The sequence below is a fragment of the Crotalus tigris genome, unplaced genomic scaffold (genome assembly GCF_016545835.1).
Source record: "Crotalus tigris isolate CLP2741 ecotype Arizona unplaced genomic scaffold, ASM1654583v1 scf7180000023579.1091882, whole genome shotgun sequence".
NCBI lineage: Eukaryota > Metazoa > Chordata > Lepidosauria > Squamata > Viperidae > Crotalus > Crotalus tigris.
Genome location: NW_024100054.1, coordinates 628,603 through 653,979, shown reverse-complemented (window position 1 = coordinate 653,979; position 25,377 = coordinate 628,603). Strand labels below are relative to the sequence as shown.

The 25,377-nt window shown below is 39.9% G+C and overlaps 1 protein-coding gene across 9 annotated transcripts; it reads right to left on the bottom strand.

The window, feature by feature from the left end:
- Positions 1-148: 148 nt before the first annotated feature.
- On the bottom strand, positions 149-25,097 carry LOC120297116 (leucine-zipper-like transcriptional regulator 1). Of its 9 annotated transcripts, XM_039319362.1 has the most exons (11): positions 23,987-25,093; positions 23,726-23,829; positions 22,832-22,921; positions 13,725-13,822; positions 10,110-10,331; positions 8,786-8,865; positions 6,141-6,219; positions 5,114-5,160; positions 3,861-3,981; positions 3,566-3,752; positions 149-2,911 (listed from the first exon to the last, which is right to left on the bottom strand). In XM_039319362.1, the coding sequence occupies exons 5-11, from the start codon at positions 10,291-10,293 to the stop codon at positions 2,206-2,208; spliced, it is 1,404 nt and encodes a 467-aa protein (XP_039175296.1). In that variant the 5' UTR covers positions 10,294-10,331; positions 13,725-13,822; positions 22,832-22,921; positions 23,726-23,829; positions 23,987-25,093; the 3' UTR covers positions 149-2,205. The 9 variants fall into 9 exon arrangements, with proteins under 9 accessions (XP_039175296.1, XP_039175299.1, XP_039175301.1 ...); XM_039319365.1 differs by lacking the exon at positions 22,832-22,921 and having other exon boundaries at positions 10,110-10,347; positions 23,987-25,097; XM_039319367.1 differs by lacking the exon at positions 22,832-22,921 and having other exon boundaries at positions 10,105-10,331.
- Between the last annotated feature and the right edge of the window lie 280 nt (positions 25,098-25,377).

The window sequence follows — 25,377 nt, the reverse complement described above, 5'->3', positions numbered from 1 at the left end:
CCACGTATTTCAGAATGCTGACAAAATCCTCTGCATCCTTAAGGATATCCTGCTTTGGGGTAATATCCTGCTTTTCACAGCAGAAGTGACCCTACATTTCTCCTTCCTGGTGATAACCTAAGTGAATGTTAAAAATAGTTGCAATAAGGAGAGAAAAGGAAGGCAGTGTATTTGACTTTTCATCCCTAATGAGCATACCAATCAGCATAAAATAAAGGATCAACCACTCATCTTGTTTCCCAGCTGTACAGCTACAGGAAATATGTCTTACAACATGTCAAGTGTTCAGTCTTCTCCAGCCAAGCTGCAAATCATTCAGCGAGCATACATTTTTGGCTTTTTTTTTTTTTTGGCTCAATATGCCACCGTTACAAAATCAGAAATACATATTTTTAACAAAGTAAAAGAACAGTGAATAACATAAATACAAAATTAAGCCACTATAATTTAGTTTTAGTATAAGAATTCATGCAGTATAAAAATATAATTCATATAACTATTTTTGTAGCATATAAAACAGACATTTGCTTAAGATAAAATTATCAAAAAGGCACCATTCAGGCTTTTCCTGATGCTGTATACTTTGTGATTTATTTTCTCTCAAAAATTAAGAAAGGGTAACTTCAAAGGATCATTTTCCCACTGTGTAACATATTTCATATAGACTGCAGTTGAATGACTATTAGCAAAATCACTTCTGACAAAATCACTTTGATGGTACAAAATAAAAATAAAAAGGAGCAAATGCTTAAATGGTTTTGCTGATTTCCAAATTTCCAGAGTGAATCTGGATAAGAGGCTACCAGGAAAATCCCAGAGCTAGTTCAGAAAGAAGAAAAATGAGGACAAAACTCTTTTATACTCTTGTCACAGAAACTACATAGACATGTCTATGAAATGACACAGAGAGAGGGTCAATCCAATGTGGATTTTTATGCCAAACTAGTAACATTAAATCAGTAAAATACTAGGCCAGCTGAAAATCATTTTCCCCTTTCTATGCTGCACAAACTGCCTCTCCCTGGACTGAAAAGTTGACAATCCATGTTTCACTCTCAATGCCAAACTTCACTATATAGCTGGCTATTTGCCAAAATCCTTCGGCTATGATTTTGGAAACAAACATGTCTAGGCATTCTTGGCAATGTGAATTTCACAGGAAAAAAAACCACAAGAAGCATCACTGGGGAACATCAAATTATTTCTGTGTGACATATGTAAGGCCCAGTTGTGCTTACGTTTTCCAGAACAGTGGTTCCATGCCTAGTAAGGGACATGATAAGAGGATAATATATAGAAAAGATACACTAATAATCTGATGTCATGCATTACATATTCATGAAGGGAGAGTGCGGTAATGTATAAGTAATTGCCTGCATGCTGCTACTCTAGGTAGTAGGGTCAGAAAAAGCCACAACTGGAGAACCTTATTTCATATGAATTAAGATTGTCTGAACTGTGTTGGAACAGACACAATGACTCTTATAGATCTATAAAATTATATGGTTCTGGCACTTTAACTTGTATTGGAGGAGCTAATATAGGAGCCTGATGAGTTTCCTATTTAAGGAAAATGCAATTTTAAACAGTGCAGTACAACAGCTAAGCATATGCCAACAAACAAACACACATACAGTTCAAATATCATTTCAACTGCAAACTCAAGAATATAGAGAGTGCAAGCACCTGCGCTAGCCTGTTAGGTAGCCAAACAATTGTTAATCTAACTAATCAGAATCCACAAGATTAGTTTGCAGTGCAAATGTAGAATATTGGGTTTGCTGAATAAATGATGGTTAAATTTTAAGTTTTCCTTCCATAAGCATGTAAGCCTGTCATGCCAACACAGCCACTGAATTGAATTATGATTACCTAGCTAGTCCTGGGAATTATTTTACTGCATCCTTTATACAGGCAATTTGCAAAGGGCTTTGAAATGGTGCACACACACACATAAAGAAATGAATGCAACCAATGACTGCTGTTGCTGCTTCCTAATCATGGCGCCTCATCTACATCTGCAGACCCAAGTTGCCTACACAGCAAAGAGCTGAAAAAAATCTCACGCTAAATGTTTTATGGATTTCCGTGTATTTCAGGGTCATCCAAAATGTGAATTTAGGTTTCATGATGCAGTTGTAACCAAGAACTGTCAAGTGGTTCTTCTTAGGTGCTGACTTCACTGAGCCTAGGCATGTCTGGTATTTAAGTTCTGTTTAGTTCAATTTGCCAAAATAAGATTGTAGAGGAGCTGGAAAGAGGTCTACCGCCAACAAGTAGCATCACAACAGAGGATTCACAAATGTCTCCACATTCATTTTTCAGCGAGCCCAAACTTGACCCTCCATCTGTTAGATCCATGGTGGCAAAGTCCTGTTCCTTGGCAATGTTGAGATGTTCCTTGGCAATGTTGAGATACGAGGTTCTTTCTTTACACAGCCACTCTGCTGCCGGATCTGAATTCAATTCTGCATTGGATGTGGTTTGATAGGAAGAGAATTCTAGAGAATCCCTTGAAGACTGGCAAAAAGTTTTCATTTCTATGTCGGAGCCACCCTCATTGTTGAGTATCTGGTATGTAGGCTCGTTGCGAAGATGCTCACAGAAACAGGTGTGCTGTTTAGAAAGAGTCAGTAGCTTGGAACAACCCTTTTCTTTAGGCTTCTGGCAACCAAGGGATCTCAGTGGGCAATCAGCAGCCCGTTGGAAACCAAATCCAGTTGCCAGCATCTGATGGTATGCTTTGGATGAAAGTGCCGCTGGGCTAGGCAATTTTTCCCACATTTGAGATGGAAAATGATAATGCCACAAAGTACTATTTGGCTTAGTGCTAGAAAGGCCTCCGCCAAGGACTAACATGGAATCTTCCAAGATTAAAGCAGAATGGCCCACCACTCTTGGAGGTCCCTGGCTGGAGGCAAAGACAGCAGAGATAAATCAGCACAAGGGTGAGACTTACGCTCATCAAAATGAGCTCAACTTCTCAATGCTTCTCTCCAGTCAGGCTAATGCATGGAAAAGTCATGAAACACTTTCTAGAGTCCACCCCAAACAGTTCCCATAAATTATGCGTTCAGGTATTGTTAAAATGCATGGGAATATTGTCCATGCTCCTTAAATTTTCTTCTCTATGCAGTCCTGGCTATTATGATACTTCTGTCACTTCAGTATTTCTTTTCCAAAAGGCAAATACTGTCCTTTCATAACTGGGCAATGGCCCAAATAAAAGGAATGAACCATGTAATCAAAAGCATTTGTTTCTTTAAAAAAAAAAAAAACCCACTCCCTTCCAAAGGTACTCATATTAGAAACTTCAACTCTGTATCAGGGTTTTTCCTGCCTGTGCCTTCCCATGCCACTCAAGTCCCCTTTAGACAACCCTCTCCCCATTTTCAACTGATGGGCAAACATCTGTAAATCCCAGCTAACAACTGGAACGTTGTGATGCTAGTCTTCATGGGCTAAAGTGTAAAAGACTGACTTGCTTTTCTGTGTGGCTCTAGGAACAATTGGCAGGGGAAAAACAGTTTTATCTTCACCCCTTAAACAAAGTACTTTCAGTTACCTTCTCCTGATACTGGACCAGTTGGTGGCTATAAAATCCCACATCCAGAAGTCCTTCTGTTCGCTCAGTCCCATTAATCCTCCAAACAAGTACATGCCATTGCTATAAACCACAGCAGAATGACCATGTCGGGGACCTGGGCTACCTCCACTGGATGCAACTGATACAGGGGCCCATTGTTTTGTATCTGAAGGGAGATGATTAATAGAGTTCATTACCTTTTAAATAGATAAAATACATTTTTGCTCACATCTACCATTATACGCTATGTGACTGCTGAGAAAGTTTAACTTACCAAAATTAAAGGTCCAGAATTCTTGGGAAGCACCTTTAATGTCAATGTATCCCCCATATATATACATGTTGCCCCTGTAGACTACTGCACTATGGCCCTTCCGATTAACAGGAACTTGAAGCTAGAGATGGAGAGAGAAGACAAAATGGAGCAACCATCCTTAATTACTGTTGCCATCACACCAATAAAAACCAGGCGGATATCCTAAGGCATTCATACTGGTCTACTCACAGGTCCTCCCAAGCAGTTCACATTTTAGCAACATCCTTCAAAAATAGTGTTCCTTTCCAATTTACATGTATCCCTACAGATGGAATTGCACCACTCCCACTCAAATGACTGAACATCTCCATAAATTAAGAGCATGAGCGTGCATGTGTATGTAGATATAAAGAGACAGATGGAAAATAGACAGATTCTATAGATCTATTATTATATATTAAAACTATTTTGCGGAGAAGGGAGAAGAAATGACTTGAAAGTTTCCTACAACATATAGATGATGTTCTCTCCTTCCACGGCTAAACAGAAAGAAAAATGGGAAGTCAAAACTCAAAATATAACTTCTGGCTAAGTCTGTGAAATCATGTTTGTAAGGAAAGTAGAGGGATGCATGGATGCTCCACATAAGTTTTGCCCAGACCCACCCACAAACCCATGCACCTTTAGAGGCTAGGATTTGAATGGGGCTCTTTTGGTTGGTCTGAATCGGAACTGTAGTAGTGCAGATGCCTTTTGCTCCCTGGGTTCCCAAGCACAGACTCCACATTTAATACAAGAAGTCTGGTATGACTTTGCCAGCTAACAAAATGTATTAAAAAGCATAAGCTTTTGTGAGCTACAGCTAACTTCGATACGTGCATAGAGTGGCTAGTCTGACACAGGATTTAAATTGCAGAGAGGAGGGGGATGGGAAAGGAAGGTGAGACAGATTGGTTATGAGGAAACTCCAGGAACTAACAAGGAATTTAATCTGTGGAATAACTGCATACATAAAAGTAATTGTAGCCAAAGTGCCATTCTTATTTCAACATTCAGAATTAAAGAGGTTCATTTCCAAATGGGAAATGTGAATAATGGGAACGTCCCAGAAAACCAAAAACAGCAGCATCTTAAACTTACTCTGCTACCTTATGGCTATGGCTCATCTAGTCTGAAGCAGTTTTCAAAGTCTGTAATCAAGCAAGCTATTTGATCAACAAAGCAACAGATTTCATGGATGATTCACTATATTTAGTTTTGTTATTCCTTACCTCACCCTCTACTGCTGGGAGGCGGCAGGGTATCCACTTGGTTGCATCTGCAGGTGTATAAAATGTCAGTCATAGCATTAACCACAAGAAGGTGCTACTGTTCTACTTGCAGTGCTACGCAAGCACTAAAACAGTGTTTCTCAATCTTGACCATTTTAAGGCATGTGGACTTCAACTCCCAAAATTCCACAGCCAGCATTGCTGGCTGTGGAATTCTGGGAGTTGAAGTCCACATGCCTTAAAATGGTCAAGGTTGAGAAACACTGCCAAAGGAGAGATGACAGGAAAAGTTGCAGGCTGTATTTCCTTCACCAACAACACACAATATACAGTAAATACAGCTCCAAACACAATTCTCAGAAGACAGCGAATGGCAATGTTCTCTTCATTTTAGGAACTGTTTCTAAACAGCACCAGGCAAATATCATCACAATCTAGGGCTCTTCCTGTGTGTCAGATGACAATTCCCTTGATTCCCAGATTTCAGGGTATCAGTCTAAGTTAGCTCAATTTTAGACAGAGCATTTGTCTGACTCAGCTTCTGAGGGGAAAAAAAAATACAGTATCTATACTCAAAAGCGGTTTTTCAAAAGGCAACTGGATTTTTTTTCCCTTGAGGAAGGAGAAAGCATTTTGTTTCTCATCCAAGAAGCTTCATCAGTTGTGATGGGGGGGTGGGGGTGGGGTGTTCTTCTTCCTCAAGGGAAAGAAAAAACTATCCAGTTGCCTTTTCAAAAAGCACCTTTGAAACAACTATGACCTGGATGACTGAGAATCTCCACAGATGTACAGTATGTACAGTATCTCCTTAGATCGCCATTTAAGCATTCAAAAAGAGGAAGAAAAAATATTGGTTTGATATATTAATCTGTTCCTCATCTATCACCTTTTCCAGAATAGGCGGTACTTGAATAAAAATGCTCATCAAATATATGTCTTTTCTCAGAATATTCACCCTAATACAAACTAGTACATATTTATAAAATACATGCATAAATATATCAGAAGGATAAAATTTGCTCCACACCTGTGTCATACATCCATAAAGGATTTATCTTCTGTGTGAAAGCTGAATCCACCATTCCACCAAAGATATACAGGATATCCTGCAAATATAACAATTATTTTCCAGTGAATCACATTTGCATTTTCTTCAGTTCATTGCCATTTAGTGCAAGATTCAAACCAAATTCTTAAGCTGAACCTCAGCAGAAAGCATCATTTCTTGGTTAAGCTTAGTACAAATATTTTCAAGCTAATATAACAATATCAAGGAGCACTGCAAATTATAACTTGTCTGTATGCTGGTATCAAATGGTTTTATGTTCTTCTCAAAGCCATGCCATCAAAAATATTCAACCATGTTTCACTATGATCTTCTAGCGTCGCTAGCCCAGGGGTAAGCAATCTTGGCTCTTTTATGACTCATGGACTTCAACTCCCAGAATTCCTGAGCCAGCATAACTATGCTGGCTCAGGAATTCTGGGAGTTGAAGTCCATGAGTCATAAAAGAGCCAGGGTTGCCTACCCCTGGTCTAGCCCATCAGCAAGGGAAGCAAAGAATGGATTCAAATCCTTTCATTACAATAACCAGTGACAGTGCATTTTTCATCAAGGATTAAAACCTAAACTGTTTACTTAAAACATGTTAACTTCAAAATACAGGTATTGATAGTGTTTTATTAACAGTGTTATACAAAATGCTACTTGTGATAGAGTTGATTGAAATGTTTCCTTCATTAAAGCTACAACACAGAGATTATTATAGTTGAGTAAGCCCAGCCCACCCAGCCCCTAAAATCTAATAATATTTTAGATTATACCATTTGGGTTCTACAAGCCAATCAAAGTGGACCTCTAGTGAATTATAACTGCTGGAAGCATTTGGTTGGCAAAAACTATGGTACCAGTCTGGCAGATGATATAAGATACCCAGGAAAAGAGGCTTTTTAAAAAAAAAGCTACTTGCCTGAAAAGTCTTTTTGGCAACTTCTGCACAAGAGCTACTGTTCCAGAAGGTTTAAAAAAAGTGGTCTTAGAAAAATATATTTGATTATTCATCTTAGCCAAGGGGTGTCCAATCCTGGCAACATTCATCATTCCCTCTCTATCACAAACCTAATCACAGCTGTAGTGATAGTAATAGGTTATGGCTAATTGAGACTATGTAAACAGGAGAAAAGTGACATTAGCAGACAATACTTTCTAGGTGCACATAATTTGAAGAAATCCACTTTGCAATCTAAAAAGGGTCCTAGCCTTTATAACACTTCCTTATAATAGTTTAGCTGACTTGCAGGAAATCCTGCTACAGGGAAAGGAGAGATCCTTCAGCTGCTGGAGGGGAAAAAAAACACAACCCCTAGATATTCCTAACTTGAAGCAGGGGGCTACGGCTAGACCAGTGGTGGGATTCAAATATGTGAACAACCGGTTCTCTCTGTGGATGATGGGACTTAGCAGAGAGAATACTTAAAAAAGAAACATTTGTTTGAATATGGTTAAAGAAATAGAAAGGTTTTGGAATATATATGTCACTCTAAGAGGGATGAATTCTCTAAATATAATATAGTATGCTTTTTTTCTCTTTTTTGTCCTCTTTTTTGATATGAGTAATATAAAAAAGTTGAAATGATAATTAGATAAAGGAAATGTTTTAGATATATAAATGTGATTGAATTTAAGAAAACTATAATGGATAAAAATGTTTTGAATGAGAGTTAAAGGACTAGACTATTGGGAAAAAAATTATACTTAATTGTTATTTATCAAAACAATAAAAATTGTATTAACTCAATGTTTGCAAAAGAGGATATTTTGGGAAAAGAAGAAATCAACTAAAACTATTGTGTGGATTATGGATTATAGAAATCAATTGTTAGTGATTGTTTTACAAATGTAACCCAGACTGTTCACCAATTATTAAGTGATTTATGTTTTTTTAAAAAAATCAATAAAATATCTTACAAAAAAAAAAAGAGATGCCAGTAAAAAGGGGAAACAATCTACAGGTAGCCCCAACAGCTGCCTATTTAACAATCATTCAAAATTACGACAGTCTCTGAAGGGGTGTTTTATAGCCCATAAAGCACTTTCAGCTCTGGCTATCCCCAAACATTATGCCATCCCCTTCCCTCAGCACTCATATCAAGACTGCATTTCAGCTCACACTTATTTTGATTGGAAGCCATCCAGAGTTGATTATAAGATGGGTGACAATGACATGGTCATGGGATACGGTAACTGGTCATAAATTTATTTATTGATTTCAAACTTTTATATAAACTTTTAAATTAATAAATAAATTTACAACCAGTTACCAATCACATAACCCATGATTTGCAATGTTTTTTGTCAGTTTCCAGCATTATTTGCTATTTTCAGGGGGGGGGGAACCTCACCCATTTAGTAGAATGGATTTGCTTAAGAAAACATGATTCATCTATTTACATGATTCACCTATTCATGGTTCAGATTTACAAGATTTTACCATGGTCATTAAGATTTGCTTAATGACCATGGTAAAAATGGCCCAAAAATCAGCTCCAGACATATGCCTACCTTGACTTACAACTACAATCATCTGCAACCAAAACTCCTGTCCCAACCGTGATCATAAGACAGAGATTACCTGTACAGTGATTTATAGCTAATTGGCTAATATAGCTTGCCTGATAATCCACCATTGTGTGCTCTTCCAGTTCTTCCGGGCCATCGTTTGAATTGTCCAGTTTCTCCCATTCATTGCTCACTACAGTAGAAAGAAAGCATACGATGATATCAAGGCAGCTTTTTGATTAGCATTTCTCCTTGGGAATTACAACTTTACCAGCAGATTCTGCAAATCAAATCACATCCTGGATGTATGGGGCCCTCCCAAAGAATAGCTCCGTTTTTTTTTCCCCTTCCTGAACACTTAGCTAAACATGCAGTTCAAATGCCTCCTAGTATCTTTTTCATTTTTTCGTCCCGCCACTAGCAATCTGCAAAGAAATATAGGGGATAACATCAGAACACAGGATGTGTTTGACATTAGAGAGGGAGGAGAAGAATTGGCTCAAGAGTTATACTCCTTTTGGCTGCATTTTGAAAACATCACTTCAGCCCTATCTTCTTGGCACAGTCAAGTATCCTGTGGAGTCCCAGGGTTCTCATGTTGTAATCAAGTATTCTTAAAATCCAATTTGGATCATTTCCATTCCCACTATGAAACCAGCATTCCTCTATTCCCAGGTATAAAGCTATTATTCTATTACAGTTAGTCCTCAACATACGACTACAGCCGAGCCCACAATTTGCATTGCTATGCAAGAAAGTGGTTAAAAGTGAGTTTTGCTCCATTTTATGACCTTTCCTGCCACAATTGTGAAGTGAACCCCTGCAGGTGTTAAGTTAGTGAATCGGTTAAGTAAATCTGGCTTCCCATTGACTTTACTTGTCCAAAGGACACAAAAGGTGATAACGTGACCCCCGAGACACTGCAACCGTCATAAATACTTGCCAGTTGCCAAGCACCCAAATTTTGATCGTGCTGCAGTGGTTGTTAAGTGTGAAAAAAGATCATAAGTCACTTTTTTTGGTGCCGTTGTAACTTCAGTCACCAAACAAATTGTTGTAAGTCAAGGACTAGCTGTATAGCAGCCTACCATTTTAGATACATTACTTTTTCAGCCACTGCTGTAGTAAGTGAGGTCTTGCTGGATTATATCATTAAGGCTAGCCATCTGTTTCCAATGGGCATTAGCTGGTCACCTCTTCATACAAGGTAATGCGAAGGCAACAAAAACAATAAATAAAAATGGATTTGATAACCGATCCATGGTGGCCATATAACACCTCATTGAATGTCTAATTATATTATTAAAACAGTCCAGATTATCTTGTTCAATAGTCTCTGCCTGTTTCAAAAACAGCAATATTCCAACAGGATTGCATGATTGCAGCTTCAGGCATTTCTTTTCATAGCACAATAAAACCAGAAAGAGCGTACCTTACCTATTTTGAATCTCCAGAAATCACTCAAGCTAGTATTTCTCCGGCCACCATAAACATAAAGGAACCCCCTACAGATGCAGCAAGCATGTTTATATCGATCGCAGGGAGAAATTTTGCTCTGTTTTACTGGATTCCATGAAAGTGCCGTTTTCCTTTTCATCCCTGTGTTAACTGGAAAACACATCCATGTGGAGACGAGGCCCGCCAAACAGTAACTCCAGGCTAAAAAGGAAACGAGCTAAGAATGGAGATAAGGAGGCTCCTGCAATCATTTATTTAATTTACTTATTAATTGAATTTATATAGGCTCACCAGAAGTGACTCTGGATGGATAAAAATGACATATATAAAAAATGTAGACATCCACGTTAAGAACTCCCAACCTGTGAGTCGGGACCCCATTTGGGGTCGAACGACCATTTCACGGGGGTCGCCAAACAACGCAGTCCGCCATTTTTTTTCCCCTTCTCCTTAGCTGTGCTACTCCCTTTTATTCTACTGGCTTTTGAAAGCCAATAGAATAGACTCTGTTGAATAGAGTCTAATTCTATTGGCTTTCAAAATCCAATAGAAATTGTCCAGGCTGTCTCTGCCCTGCTGAGCCCGCCAAAAGTCCCATTCTGCAAACGGTGCTGCACCAGTTGAGTAGTCCTCGACTTACGACCGGTTGAGTAGTCCTCGACTTACGACCGGTTGGGGGTCGCAGCATTAAAAAGGTTGAGAACCACTGTCATAGGTGAAGAGAGGATAAAAATGGGCACCTCAACAATGGAACCATCTGGGCAGATCTGTGGTTCTCTTTACATGACCAAAACATCACTCAGACTACTGTGATGTCTGTGATGTTAAATATACCAAACAAGCGGGGAGAAATTGGCCCTGTTCATACAGTACAGCACACTTTATTATATCTAATGTTGCAGTGTGGACTGGAAATCCCAGGTACAGGAAATTAACAACTCTGATTAACAGTGTCAGCAAATACCCTGGTTTCAAATGAGAGTATTTGGATATGCAACCAAATTAAGGAAACAAACTTATTTCGGTGCAAAGGGAAAATGGCTTGTTTCTTTTTGCATGGGAAAGCAATCTGTATCTGTTCTTCGGGGGTTTTTTGGGGGGGGAGGGGGTTGGTAACCAGTATTCCTCCTATCAATAGGAGAATGAATTAATTTTTACAGCAACGCTACTTTGTAACGCAAAAACCCCCAACCAGAAAAACAACTCAAAAGCAATTGTTGTCTCCTATTAACAGTTGGGATGGTGGGAAGGTGGTCATTTATTTATTTATTCATTCATTCATTTATGAGACTTATATACCGCTTTAAGTGCGAGCACTCTCTAAGCGGTGTACACCAGTAAGCAATGTGTGTGTGTGTATATATATATATATATATATATATATATATATATATATATATATATATTTACATTGCCCCAAATGGTCCTCATTTTACCTACCCCGGAAGGATGGAAGGCTGAGTCAACCTTGAGCTGGTGAGATTTGAACCGCTGACCTGCTGGACACAGTCAGCTAAAGTGGCCTGCAGTACTGCACCCTAACTGCTGCGCCACCTCGGCTCTTTCAATGCAAGATGGGCCAGGATCGATAAAACACAATTTTAGCCATGTGTGAAGAATTAAAGGGCAAAAGAATAACCCACTACAGGTAGTCCTTGACTTACGACCACAACTGAGCCCAAAATTTCTGTTGCCAAGCGAGACATTGCTAAATGAGTTTTGCCCCATTTTGCGACCTTTCTTGCCACAGTTTGTTAGAAATATCCCTGCAGTTGTTAAGTCAGTGACACAGTTGTGATCTGATTTCCCCACTGATTTTATTTGTCAGAAGATCGCAAAAGGGGATCACAACTGTTATAAATACATGCCAGTTGCCAAGGGTCTGAATTCTGATCACGGGCCCATGAGGGATGCTGCAGCGATCGTTAAGTGTGAAAAACGGTTGTAAGTCACTTTTTTCAGTGCCGTTGTAACTTCAAACAGTCTCTAAACCAGAGGGCCCCAATCTTTTGGGCACCAAGGACCAGTTCCGTAGAGAGAGGTTTTCCGCGGACTGGAGGGTGCGTGGTTTTGTGTGCTGCCTGCATCTCACAGATGGGGCTTTTTTGTTTGTGTGGACCAGTTGCTGGCATGCCACGGCCTGGTTCTGGTCCATGGCCTGAGGATTGGGGAACCCTGCTCTAAACAATTGTTTGTAAATTGAGGACTACCTGTACTTCTTAGAAGCCATGGACTCTCAATTCTACAATTGTTTTTAAAAGGAACCCAAACGTTGTGCTGTTCCAAATCAGCCATATTGTCACCAAATTTCAGCCACCGCATATTCTAATAGAGTGCTTGACTTTGGCACAACACATGGCCTACATGTGGCTAGCCATCCCTGCCAAAAGGCAGTAAGCAATAATTGGTTTCCTCCAAATGTAACTTTCAAGGATGGGAGACCCATTTATGGGATTTGTAATCTAATAGATGCCCCCACCCCCCACCCCCACCCTAATTGCCTACACGATGTCACATCTCTGCCCTTCAACTTGGATGACATCATTTTCTGCTTGGCTTTGAGCAGCAAAATACCTTGGGTGAATCCAGGACCCCAAAGTAGAATAAAATGGAGAAAGTTAAATTTAAAAAAAGGTGTGGAAATTAAAAGACTCATTGGAAAAATCAAATAACAGAAAGTAACAAAGAATTTAATTCTACTGTGATGATCAATCAATATACAAACCGGCAATATATAAACTGGTAATAATGAACAGAAGGAGGAAAAGCTGAAAGAAGAAAATATGAGGTATGAGAGCAATGATGAAAAAAAATAGAACATTTTTTTTCCCGCATACAGGAGGACATAAAGTCACACAAGAAATATGCCTAGCTACTAAACCGGCTGGTGTAATTTTTCTCATAAAAGAAAAAATGGCATTCTGATGGTGCCAACAATAACACAATGTATTAAGTCACACCGTAAAACCAGTTCTTGGTCTCTATAAATACACTGGTGAAGCAACAATGGCCAAAAATAATCCAAACACATAAACCTTAGTTTTCTTTGCTATTATAATTACACATGCTCCTCCACACTCTTTTGGGCACTGCTGATGGTTGTATGCTTTAGCATATGGTTAAATTGACTGCCATTTTTACTATTATCATACATATTGTTTTATCTTACTGACATTTATTTTTTGTTCTAATTATAGAAAAGTTACGTGTAATGTTTAAAGTAAATGCAAGCAGTCCTCAACTTACGACTACAATTGAGCCCAAACTTTCGGTTGCTAAGTTTCGCCACATTTTACGACGTTTTTGCCACAGTTGTGAAGTGAGTCACTGCAGTTGTTAAATGAATCGTGTGGTCATTAAGCGAATCTGGCTTCCCCCACTGACTTTGCTTGTCAAAAGCCAGTTGGGAAGGCTACAAATTTGGTGCTGGGTGCCCAAATTTTGAGCACATGACCACAGGGGATGTTGTAACAGTTGTTAAGTGTGAAAAACAGTCATATGTCCCTTTTTTCAGTGCCATTATAACTTTGAATAGTTACTAAACAAAAGGCTGTAGGTCGAGGGCTACTGGTATTAGCAACTGTGATAGCTTACCTCGAAGGAGTATCTGAGGAGTAATTAATTCATGCTTCTTTTCTTAGAAATGTATGAATTCATTTATCATGGTATCTTTCTCCAAAAATGCTTTTCGGCTAAAAGAAAATTATAAGCTTCTTTAAAAAAAACATATCTACAGTTCTTCTTAAAAATAAAGCTAGTATTACATGTAGTTTTATAGCATTGTTAAGTTACATTACACTTTACAATCCATTTAGCTAACATGACATCTCCTTTCAAAACAAAGCCTTTTTTTTTTTTGCACATTTAAGTGCAATTAATTGCTTTTCACCAATGAGCTGTCTTAGAAATACAGTAAATTGCTTCAAACTTTTAACTAATGGTCAAAGAAAAATACAAATCTATAGCCATAGCACTTAGTGGAAGTAGAAAAAGTGGAAAGTGGAGAAGTAATAGGGATATAAATAAAATTCTTGCGGGAATTTTTTCCCCATGCATTTTATACTGAATAATTTGCTTAGGGAAGTCTTTGTTGCTATCCCAGGGCCAAGAGAAATGACTTGCTAACAAACTAACCTACAGGTCTCAGGTACACAATGCTTTGTGTAATACTTTAGGTTTGTCTAAGCATGTTGTGGGAACCCAGCCAACTATGATTATTAATCAACCATGATATGTATGAAACATAAATGTATGAAATAAATAAGCAAAATATTGTTGCTATTGTTTAGGTTTCCAAGGCCACAATTCTGAATGGCTTACAGAGATTAAAAAAAAAAATTAAAAACCATGACTTGTATTTTAAAAAGTGAACATACCAAGGGAAAAAAATCCCAGCCCCCAATCTCAAACAGCACATATACCCACAGTGACCATGTGTCATTTATTTAAAAGAATAGTCCTTTATTTCAGAAATCTGTGCTTTAGATTTATTTTTCAAAAAAATAAGCTTGATTTTGACCATTTTAACTTTTACTGTGCAAATGGTACCACTTAATGCCGTCTTTCACATTCATGTAAAAATATGGAAACTGAACTGCCTTTTTCAAAAATATTACATATACCGTTTCATTTTAGATATTTTTTTGTAAAATAAGCATTTCTGTAATGTTTTGCCCTTCCTTTATAAAGCAAAATTATAAGACAAATAACACATTTTTCATCCTTCAGAATTGCCCCTTTTTCAGGTCTGCCCTTTATTTTTTTTCTAAGAAAATATGGTCAGTATATCTGGTGATTAATAAAAACCATATCCCATCCTAATTATTTTGTTTGGAAGGAGTAAAAGAGAGATTACCCCAAAGAACCCCTACAACATCTTAGAAATTGTTTAGCCGTTCCATAATAATTAGAGCTTATAACTTCATGCCCCCATAGGTATGAGTCATATAGGAGAAGGTATTATGTGTTATTGTATATTTTATCTATTTATTATTTATTTATGAAATGTATAGGCTGCTTATTTCAAGATAACTCTGGATGGTTTACAGGCATAAAATTAAATAGATAGATAGATAGATAGATAGATAGATAGATAGATAGATAGATAGATAGATGTAGGTAGGTAGGTAGGTAGGTAGATATATGTAGGTAGGGAGGTATATAAAGATAGGTAGGTAGGTAGATATAGATATATAGATATAATAAATTAAAAACATAAGTAATATAAAATCTAGAACATCATGGCTCAGTTAAAAGATGGGGAAAGAGGAGCAGGATGGCAGAGAGAGGTGGGATCCATTGTTAATCGAGCAACCACTTGCACTGTGATGCTCCCCCCACTGGGGTTCCACGCTAACTGGCACAGTTAGGCTGTTCCGGAAGGTCAGGGGTTCATTGCATTGCTCCAGATTTGGGATTTCGAGCAAGACAGCAAAGGCTTCTGTCATCAAGACTGAATAAAGAGAAGACCTGCTTTAAACTGAATTCTTACAGCTGTCCCTGAGCAGTTCTGCAGATGTAGTGATATGTGGGAATGACCCGGAGAATAATAATAATAATAATACTAATAATAATAATAACAACAACAACAACCCCCAGTGAGGCACTACCTTGACGTGGTTGTGGGGCTTGTGTACTCTGAGGAAGATGAGAGCTATGCCAGAGGTTCAACCATACTGGACAGGTCTCATCAGAGGAGTCAGACAAAGAGTGTCTCTCCCATAAAAAATATGGTGAGACGTAAATTGCAGAATGCCATACCGGCTCGGACGTCGCCCGGATTAACAAGGTCCGCACTAGATATTGGAGTTCCTGGATATCTGGTGAAAAATGGGTTACAGGACTCAGGACTGTTGGCTGAGCAACCAGGGCCAGCAGCTGCAGAACTACTGGAAGAAAAGGTGTTTACCCGTCGCAGATACACAGTGATGGAAAACAAAGAAATAATGATCTGTTACTACAGATCAAGTCCAACAAGAAGAGGATATCTAAAACGAATGCACCAGTTCTGGAAAGAACAACATCCAGAATCAGAAATAACAGAACAGAGACTAGCAGATCAACACCGATTTATAACACGAAATAAAATATTCACAGAAACAGAATTGGACGAACTGCAAAGGTTTACCCAGGGCAAAGAAATCAAAGCCTTACCAGAAGTAATTCAGAATGTAGAGGCAAACCAGGGGGAGTTGGCAGTGAAGGAATCCAGCAGAGATATACAACTGTTCTCATTTGGAAACCAGGCACCTCTTCCTCAGGAAGAACAAAACCCTCTAACTAAAGAAATAAAAGAATTGAAACAAAGAATAACTGAGCATCTAGAACAGCACAAAAACAACAGAATAAGGCTACCTGCATTGAAGCTTGTTCCAAAGAAACAGCTAGCACAAGCATTAAAAGATGCAAATACTGCAATATCAAGTATAAGCACCAATTCACTGCAAGAAACAAACCAACTAATGTACAGCATAGCTGCAGTTATAACAGAATACCTGGGATGCAAAATCAACAAAAGAAGAAAAACAAACAAACAGTGCACCAGAAAAATGGAAGGTTAGACTAGAAAATAAGATCAGCAAGTTAAGATCACATGCAAGCAAGCTAGAACAGATGAAAGAAAAGAAGCTGAAGAACAAGAAGACCAAAGAATACCTAATCAAGAAATACCACTTAGAAACAAGGAAGATCAAGGAAGCACTGGAAATAATAAAGCAACAAATAACAGCTATAGCCAGGAAAATCAGTAGATATGAAGCTCGAATTGCAAACTATAGGCAGAACCTCCAATTTCAATCCAATCAGAAACGTTTCTACCAATCCATCAATGGAGAAACTGCAAGGAATCAGTCAGTACCTGACAAGGAAGAAACAGTGCAGTTCTGGAAGCAGATATGGGATAACCCAAAGAAATACAACAAGGATGCGGCTTGGTTAAAAGAGGTGGATGCAAATAAAACAGAAGTTGAAATGAAAGAACTAGTAATAACAACAAAAATGGTAGAAAAAAGAGCAAAGAAAATAAAAAATTGGTCAGCACCAGGTGAAGATGAACTGCATGGGTTTTGGTTGAAACATCTAACTGTTATACACCCACTCATTGCCAAACAGTTCAACAATATACTACAAGGAGGAGAAATTGAAAAGTGGCTAACAACTGGGAAAACCTACCTAATAATGAAAAATCCAGCAAAAGGGGCAACACCAGGTAACTACAGGCCAATTACCTGCTTACCAACAACTTTCAAATTACTAACTGGTGTGGTAGCTGATGCAGTACAACAGCATCTAGTTGAAAACAATCTCTTTCCACCTGAGCCGAAAGGAAACCGCCCCAATAGCAGAGGAACAAAAGATCAACTCCTAATAGACAAAATGATCTTGGAAAACTGCAAGAGAAGGAAGACCAACCTGAATGTGGCATGGATTGACTACAAAAAGGCATTTGACTCTCTGCCACATGATTGGATAATAAAGTGCCTAGAAATAACAGGAGTCAGTAGAAACATCAGAAAATTTGTGCAAAGATCGATGGCACAATGGAAGACACAGTTGCAGATCAATGGTGAGAGACTGGGAGAGGTTAATATCAAGAGAGGAATATTTCAAGGAGATTCATTATCACCATTACTATTTGTTATTGCACTGTTTCCTCTGTCAACAATACTGAATAACTCAGGACATGGCTATCAAACATCAAAAACATCTGCCAGACTATCCCACCTCCTTTATATGGATGATCTGAAGCTGTATGGAAAAACATCATCTGAAATAGAATCGCTGCTCAACACTGTCCGTATATATAGCCAAGATATTGTAATGGAGTTTGGCTTGGACAAATGTGCCACACTTACTATCAAACAAGGAAAAATAGTGAAAACTGAAGGAATCAAGATGCCCCACGAAAATAACATTAAGAGTCTGGCTGAGGAAGAGTACTACAAATACTTGGGTATCCTTCAAGCTGACAATATCAAGCACACTGAAGTCAAGAAAAAGATTAGAGGTGAATACATCAAGAGAGTGAAGAAGATCTTAAAGTCCAAACTCAATGGAGGAAATACCATAAAGGCAATCAACACCTGGGCAATCCCAGTCATTAGGTACACAGCTGGAATAGTGGACTGGACTCAAGCAGAACTAAAAGCAATGGATAGGCAGACCAGAAAAATAATGACAATGAATCATGCCCTTCATCCACGCAGTGACATTGATAGACTTTATCTACCAAGGCAAATAGGTGGGCGTGGAATGCTACAAGTACATCAGATGGTTGAAGAAGAAAAAATGGCTTTGGAAGAATATCTGAAAAACAATGATGAAGATGCACTGAAATTAGTATATCAGGAAGGCTTACTAACTACTGGAGAGACCAAACTGGCCTACAAGAAAGACCAAATGAAGAACAGAATAGAGGCATGGGAAGACAAAGCACTACATGGCCAATACATGAAAAAAATAGCTGGGAAAGCAGATAATAATAAAACCTGGCAATGGCTAAGAGCAGGAAAATTGAAGAAAGAGACCGAGGGACTAATTCTGGCTGCACAAGACCAAGCCTTAAGGACAAATGCATACAAAGTCAAAATTGAGAAGACAGGAACAGACAGTAAGTGCCGCCTATGCAAAGAAGCTGAAGAAACAGTGGACCACTTGGTAAGCTGTTGCAAGAAGATTGCACAAACTGATTACAAGCAGCGGCATGACAAAGTAGCAACAATGGTGCATTGGAAGATCTGCAAAAAATATCATTTGCCTGTAAGCAAAAACTGGTGGGATCATAAAATAGAGAAAGTCATAGAAAATGATAAAATTAAACTGCTCTGGGACTTCAGAATTCAAACAGACAAGCACCTGCAACATAACACCCCAGACTTAAAAATTGTCGATAAGAAAGACAAAAAAGTCTGGATAGTGGATGTGGCAGTGCCTGGAGATAGCAGAATAGAAGAGAAAGAACTGGATAAGATAACAAAATACAAAGACCTACAAATAGAAATAGAAAGACTGTGGCAAAAGCAAGCAAGGGTAGTACCAATAGTCATAGGCTCCTTGGGTGCAATCCCAAAACAACTGGAGCACCACTTGAACACAATTGGCATTGACAAATTCGCTATTAGTCAATTGCAAAAGGCGGCCTTATTAGGAACTGCTTCCATCCTGCGACAATATCTATAATACCATCAAAGATCCACATCTGGCTATCCCAGATCCTGGGTAAGGACTCGATAGGTAGACAAAATGCCAAATCCAGTCTGAACATCTGGCTGACTGTGCGATGATCGATAATAATAATAATAATAATAATAATAATAATAATAATAATAATAATAAAGTTGGAAGGGACCTTGGAGGTCATCTAGTCCAACCCCCTGCTCAGGCAGGAAACCCTATACCAGTGATGGCCAACCTTTTAGAGACTGAGTGCCCAAAAACTAGCCCCGGCCCCACTCCACCCCCTGCCCTGCCCCTGCTCCACTCCCACCTCGCCTGCCTGCAGGGCCACTCACCGCCTCCAGGGCCTGCCGCAGATCACCCAGCAGCGCCATGGCGGCCACGCCCTCTGCCCGTGCCCCGCAGCATCAACTGTGCGCGATGGGGCGTGAGGGCAAAGTCTTGTCTACGCTGCCTGCTGCCATGTCCTTGGCTGCACTGCTCTGCATGGGTCACACTTGGGGGCGACTTTCCTCCAGGGAGGCTGCTGGTGGGATCGCGGGGGAGACAAGGCTGGGGCAATGGCACATGTGCCCACAGAGAGGGCTCTAAGTGCCATCTCTGGCACCCGTGCCATAGGATCGCCACCACTGCCCTACAGCATTTCGGACAAATGGCTGTCCAGTCCCAGTGTTGGAGCATTCACTGCTTCTGGAGGCAGGTTGTTCCACTGGTTAATTGTTCTAACTGTCAGGAAGTTTCTCCTTAGTTCTAGGTTGCTCCTTTCCTTGATTAGTTTCCACCCATTGCTTCTTGTCCTGCCTTCAGGCACTTTGGAAAATAGCTTGACTCCCTCTTCTTTGTGGCAGCCCCTGAGATGTTGGAACACTGCTATCATGTCCCCCCCTCGTCCTTCTCTTCGTTAAACTAGACTAGTTGATGGGAAGGAAGAGATGCTGCCTAGGGATAAGAGAAGGCAGAGTCCACAAGTGCATAATAGGCAGAGAAAGAAACTCAGAAGGAACTCCTCAGGCTATAGAAGAGAATAGTGGGAGATTTTTATTTTCAGACTTGCAAAATTCCGTTAACCTGACAATAAAGTACAGTTAGCTCATTTCCTATCCAGTCTACCAGGGAAAACTGACTGATGCTGCACTTCCCTAATTGTTGAGGCAAGCAGCTCTCCTCTATGCTAGGGGCTCCACCCACAATTACCATCTCACTATTTTTATGCAGCCCAGATCAATTTACTCATATCCTTACAAATTATAGTGGGGAAAAATATGCATAGAATTCCATTTTCTAATCTTTACTGCACTCATCTGCTGAATGGCAGACAACCAAAGGATTGAAAAATTATATTAAAATTAAATCAAGGTAAGCCTATAGAAATCCTTTGTCACTTCCTGGTCCAATCTTCAGACCTGGGATTTCCTGATGTTCTCCCTCTGAGGTACTAATCAGGTCTAACACTGCTCAGTTGTTCCAATATCAGCAAAAGTCATCTGGGTCTTGCCGCATACTGTGACTGGTTTAGAAAGAGGACTCTGGTTCTAACAGTAACATTTATTAAGGTCCTTCATTCTAAAGAATTAGAAAGTTCTGAAAAATGTTCTGATTTGTTGTGATCTCTGGGAGAAGGAGGGAGATTCACCCCTGAATAACTTCCCCTAAAAACAGGATCACTGCTCAGCTTCTATTTAAAATCACATAGAATTAGGACAGTATTTGAATTTATTTCTGCAAAAGGGCAGAGTTGGCATAATAACCCTATGGTGGCAGAATGGCACTGGAGTCTACCAGCATCTGTTATTTTTTTTGTTCAGACATGTGTCCCCCCCAAAAAAAAGCACTTTAGGGGAAGTTATATCCTTTTGGCCCCCAAAAGAATATACTATATTGAGGTCATTAAGGTCAAAAGCTTCATAGACAAGCCCCGGGCAGTAAAGATTAGGATAGCTCATGCAAGCACTTAATCCACCAACCATTTTTAGAGCTGCAGTATGTCATACGGCAAGGGATCCAATGACAAGTAAAACTGACCAGAGGAAAAAGGCAGGGCTATTCCCCAGACAAGTTTTAAAACTGTTTTCTCCAGAGCTATATTATTTGTTGCTTCTAAGGCAGAAAGATCCAACGGTATAAGAAATCACTAAGCATGATTCATCTCTTTCTCTCCAGGGTTTTTTTTTTTAAGTTTAAAATTGTTTATAAATTACTGTACATGCTTAATATAAAGTTAACTGGAACCACCAAATGTTTGCAAATTACCTCTTCTTATTTTGTATCTGCAATACACAAGGGGATGAGAATAAATTCATTCATACAGGCGACACTATCTTGGTTGCAAAAAATGGCAAATAGCTAAGATGAACAATTTTAAAACAGGAGAGTGAAAAGCTGGGCTTTCTTTGATCATCAAGGAAACAAAGATCATAACTACTGGAAAACTAGAGGAATTTAAGACAAATAATGCCATGGTTGATAAGTTTGATTTTCTAGGCTGCAGTATTGGTAAAGATAGTTATAGAACAGAGAAAGATTGATGCGCAAAAAGGAGTGCATATAAACTCATGAACAACAGTGACATTTCAGACAAATATTAGAATGGTCCACATACACTGGGCTTATATCAATGGAGGAACAAATTTCGGAAAAAGTTTTGCTCCTGTATAGCTGGAAGAAACGGCTTCACGCTTGTTGGACAACCCAAAGGAACAACGAAGGAGGAAATCAAGCTCAGATGTTCATTAGAATCAAGGATCCTAATACAAAAGCCATGTTAGACAGAGCATGAGGACTGATAGAAAAGATAATGCTGGACAAGATGGATCGAAGGAGAAGTCAACAGCACACGAAGGGGCTAGGCACAGCATAGGAAACTACTCCACTGCACCCTCAAGAACTCTAGCATGCAGTGATTCTGACATACAACTGGAGTGTAATATATGTCTCTCTTTTTTCGGCTATTTGGGCTATTTATTTGGGCTATCAGGACAACTGGGACAGTTTTTTTTTATCCACAGTCACCAGGAGTCAGCTATAACTCTAAAGAACGTAACAACGAAAAATACATGTTTAGCTACACTGATAAAGGGATTTCTTTATTTATTTATCAACTTTATTTTATTAGCCACCCCTCTTAACACAGAGTAACTCCATGGTATCTTGGGCAAGCATTATTTCTCAGCTAAATTTCCCCCCCAGAAGTAGATAACTCAGAAGTAAATTATATGATAGCAAGGTTCTACCAAAAGCAAAGTTCTACAGAATGTTAATTGTCCTCAAACCCAAAAAACTGAGAAGGAGGCTGTTCAGCATGAATTAAAGCAGAAAGCATCTGCCAGTTTGCAAGTGTCTTATTACTTCACTTTCAGTTTTGTACTTCTGACTGAAATGGTCTCAGATTTCTTCTTCAGTAAGATAACAGAGTTTCCCAACAGAGTAAATTCAGTGTGAGAATTTGTTTTAAAATAAACAGCCTTTTGTCCTTTAGCAAGACATTCTCATAAAGTGTTCCTGTGTTCCCTGGGAATATTCCAAAATACCTTATACTTTGGACCCAATGAAAAACCTGATGGCTGGAAAGGTCTCTGCGGATTTCAGCTCTGGAACTTGTTTTCAACACCAGGGCTCAGCTGTTGAACATGAGAAGCAACAGGGGAGGAAAGATCATCCACTCGCTAATACATGCCTATAAGCAGCTGCCACACACTCTAGGTTTTGGATATAGGGGTAGGTATTCCCAACAGGAAGTTGAAACTTAAGAGATACCCCAATACAAGTTTGTATTCCTTTAATAGAGCCCTGCTTAAATATCTCGCAGTGCTAGAAAACTGCAAAGGCATATGCCGCAAAGTGCAAGTAAAAGGACAGATATTGGAAGAAATCAGTGGTTTCCCCCACCATCTTTTAAACTCAGCAGGATGGGAGCAAGCAGGAAAAAGACGTGATCACAATGGAAGGGGAGGAACAGTCAGTTCCAAAAGAAAAAAAAAATTACACTATTTCCTTTTTGAAAATTCCTCTGAAGCTGAAGGAAATGTGGCCTTAAACACAAATGCAGTAGCTCTCGACGGGTGCTGTTGACCCTGGAGGTCCCAAGGATTTTTTCGGGGGGGGGGGTCTGCAAAAATCAAATAATTATTTTAAAACGCTTCCATTTTAATTTGTAATGCACCAACGTGAACAAATATAAACCAAAGTCCTCAATCACTTCTGAGAAGGTAAAGGGGGTCTTTGGATCAAAACGTTTTGACAGCCTCTGGACTAAAAGCAATCTTCCCCCGAAACTAATTACGCAAGCTCACATGGTCCATCACCCTTCTGATTGGGAATGATGGGAGGTGCAGTGTAGGTTGGAGAAGTTACCAGGTCGGTGGGATCTAACCCCCCCCGCCCCTCCCCCAAGAAGATCTGATGGCTCGCGGACGTTTCCTTACCTCGGCATTAAAATTCAGAAGGAAAGCAAGTCAAGAAAGGCAGACAAATCGAGAGAGAGGCACGGGCGCTCCGGAAAAGAGAACGCGTGAATAAGCTCGCTCATCTACCACGTTAAAAAAAAAGGGGGGGGGAGAAACCCGATGCGAGCATTAATCGTCCACGAACGGAAATAATCCAGTTTTAAAATTAACAGAGGAGATCCTGATTTTTCACTATCACACAACTCCCCACCCACCCACCCCCGCCGCCGCAAGACATACCGTTGCAATCGGTTGCCGCCCTGCCTGTCCTGAGAACTCGCTCGCCTCTCGGGCCATCCCCTTGCGGTTTCCTTATGGGTTTCCGTCCCTCCCCCTTCGTCTTCTCTCGAGGAAGACAGCCAGGCTCTTCTTTTCCCGCTATCGCCGCCTCCTTCAGCCTCCGCCGCTGAGGACGCGCTCGGACCGAATCGCTCGCCCCCGACTCCGGGCCCCGCGCGGAAACAGATAGGCCGCCCACCAAGCGGCTGGCTAGAGGCGCGGAAACGCGCGAGTTCGCTTTCCACGTTTCGGGTGGAGGGTGCCGTTCTACGCCCGCGCGGATGCCCGCCCCAAAAGGAAAGGATGTGGCACATTTAAAAAGAGCGGGAAGGTTGCTTGCACGTCAGGATGCACCCCAAGCGGGCCAACCCGCGTTTTTAATTCGAACGCATCTCGCGAACGTATCCTCCTCCGCGCTTGGTGTGTGGCTCAGTAGGTCGTAAAAGCCTAGAAACGTGAGCCCGAGGAATAAGAAGAGTCATTTGCCCACAAGCACGTCATATAAATATATTCACTAGCCGGAGGTTCACGTGTCACGGAGAACCCAAATGTGCTTTGTTTTTGGTGGTGCTGTTTGTGGGAACGTAGCTGCTGTGGTTTCTGTCGTCAAGAACTCATCGTTAAGCAACCATCCCTTTCCTGTCATTGAGATTTCATGCCAGGAAGGCTTTCAGCCACTCCGGTTCTTAGTCTTTGTTGATCTTGCGCCTTAAGTATTGAGACACTCTCGGAATTCAAGGAAGTCTTCCTTTTCGAAGTGAAAACGCTCGCGCATTCCTTACAAGCATAACTTGGAAGAAAGCCTCCACGGAGCTGGGGCCAAAACGGAGCCTTTTCCAGTTGCCTAGCTGCAATGTTGCTCATCCGCAGCCTCCAGTTGGCAGAAAACCTCAGAGAACTGGGGGGTTGTGATGGGTGTTTCTAATTAGACTTGCCTTTTTTTTTTTTTTGGCACAGAAACCCGCTTCCAAAGATACATAGCAGTGCATTTTACGATTAAGTTACCCTTTAAAAGATGAAGCCAAACAAAAGCAGTGACAAAACCTCACCCCTAGGAGAACTGCCAGAAAATAAAATTTGAGAACTCTTGCACTTCACAAGATGTACGCCTGTATGCATATGTTTGGTCTTTTTTGTTGTTGTTTAAAGCAGGGTCCTTCTGTCTTTTGCGGCCCACAGGCACACATTTTATGTTTTAAAAAAACTATGGAATATGCAACAATAAAATAGCTCCTCTGAAGCTGTGATTAATTCCAATTGATTTTAAAAGTCCACATATTTGCTAAATCCACAATATAGCATTAAGCTATGATAAGGCCTTTTTGGTTTGGGCTTAATGTGTTGTGGTTTGT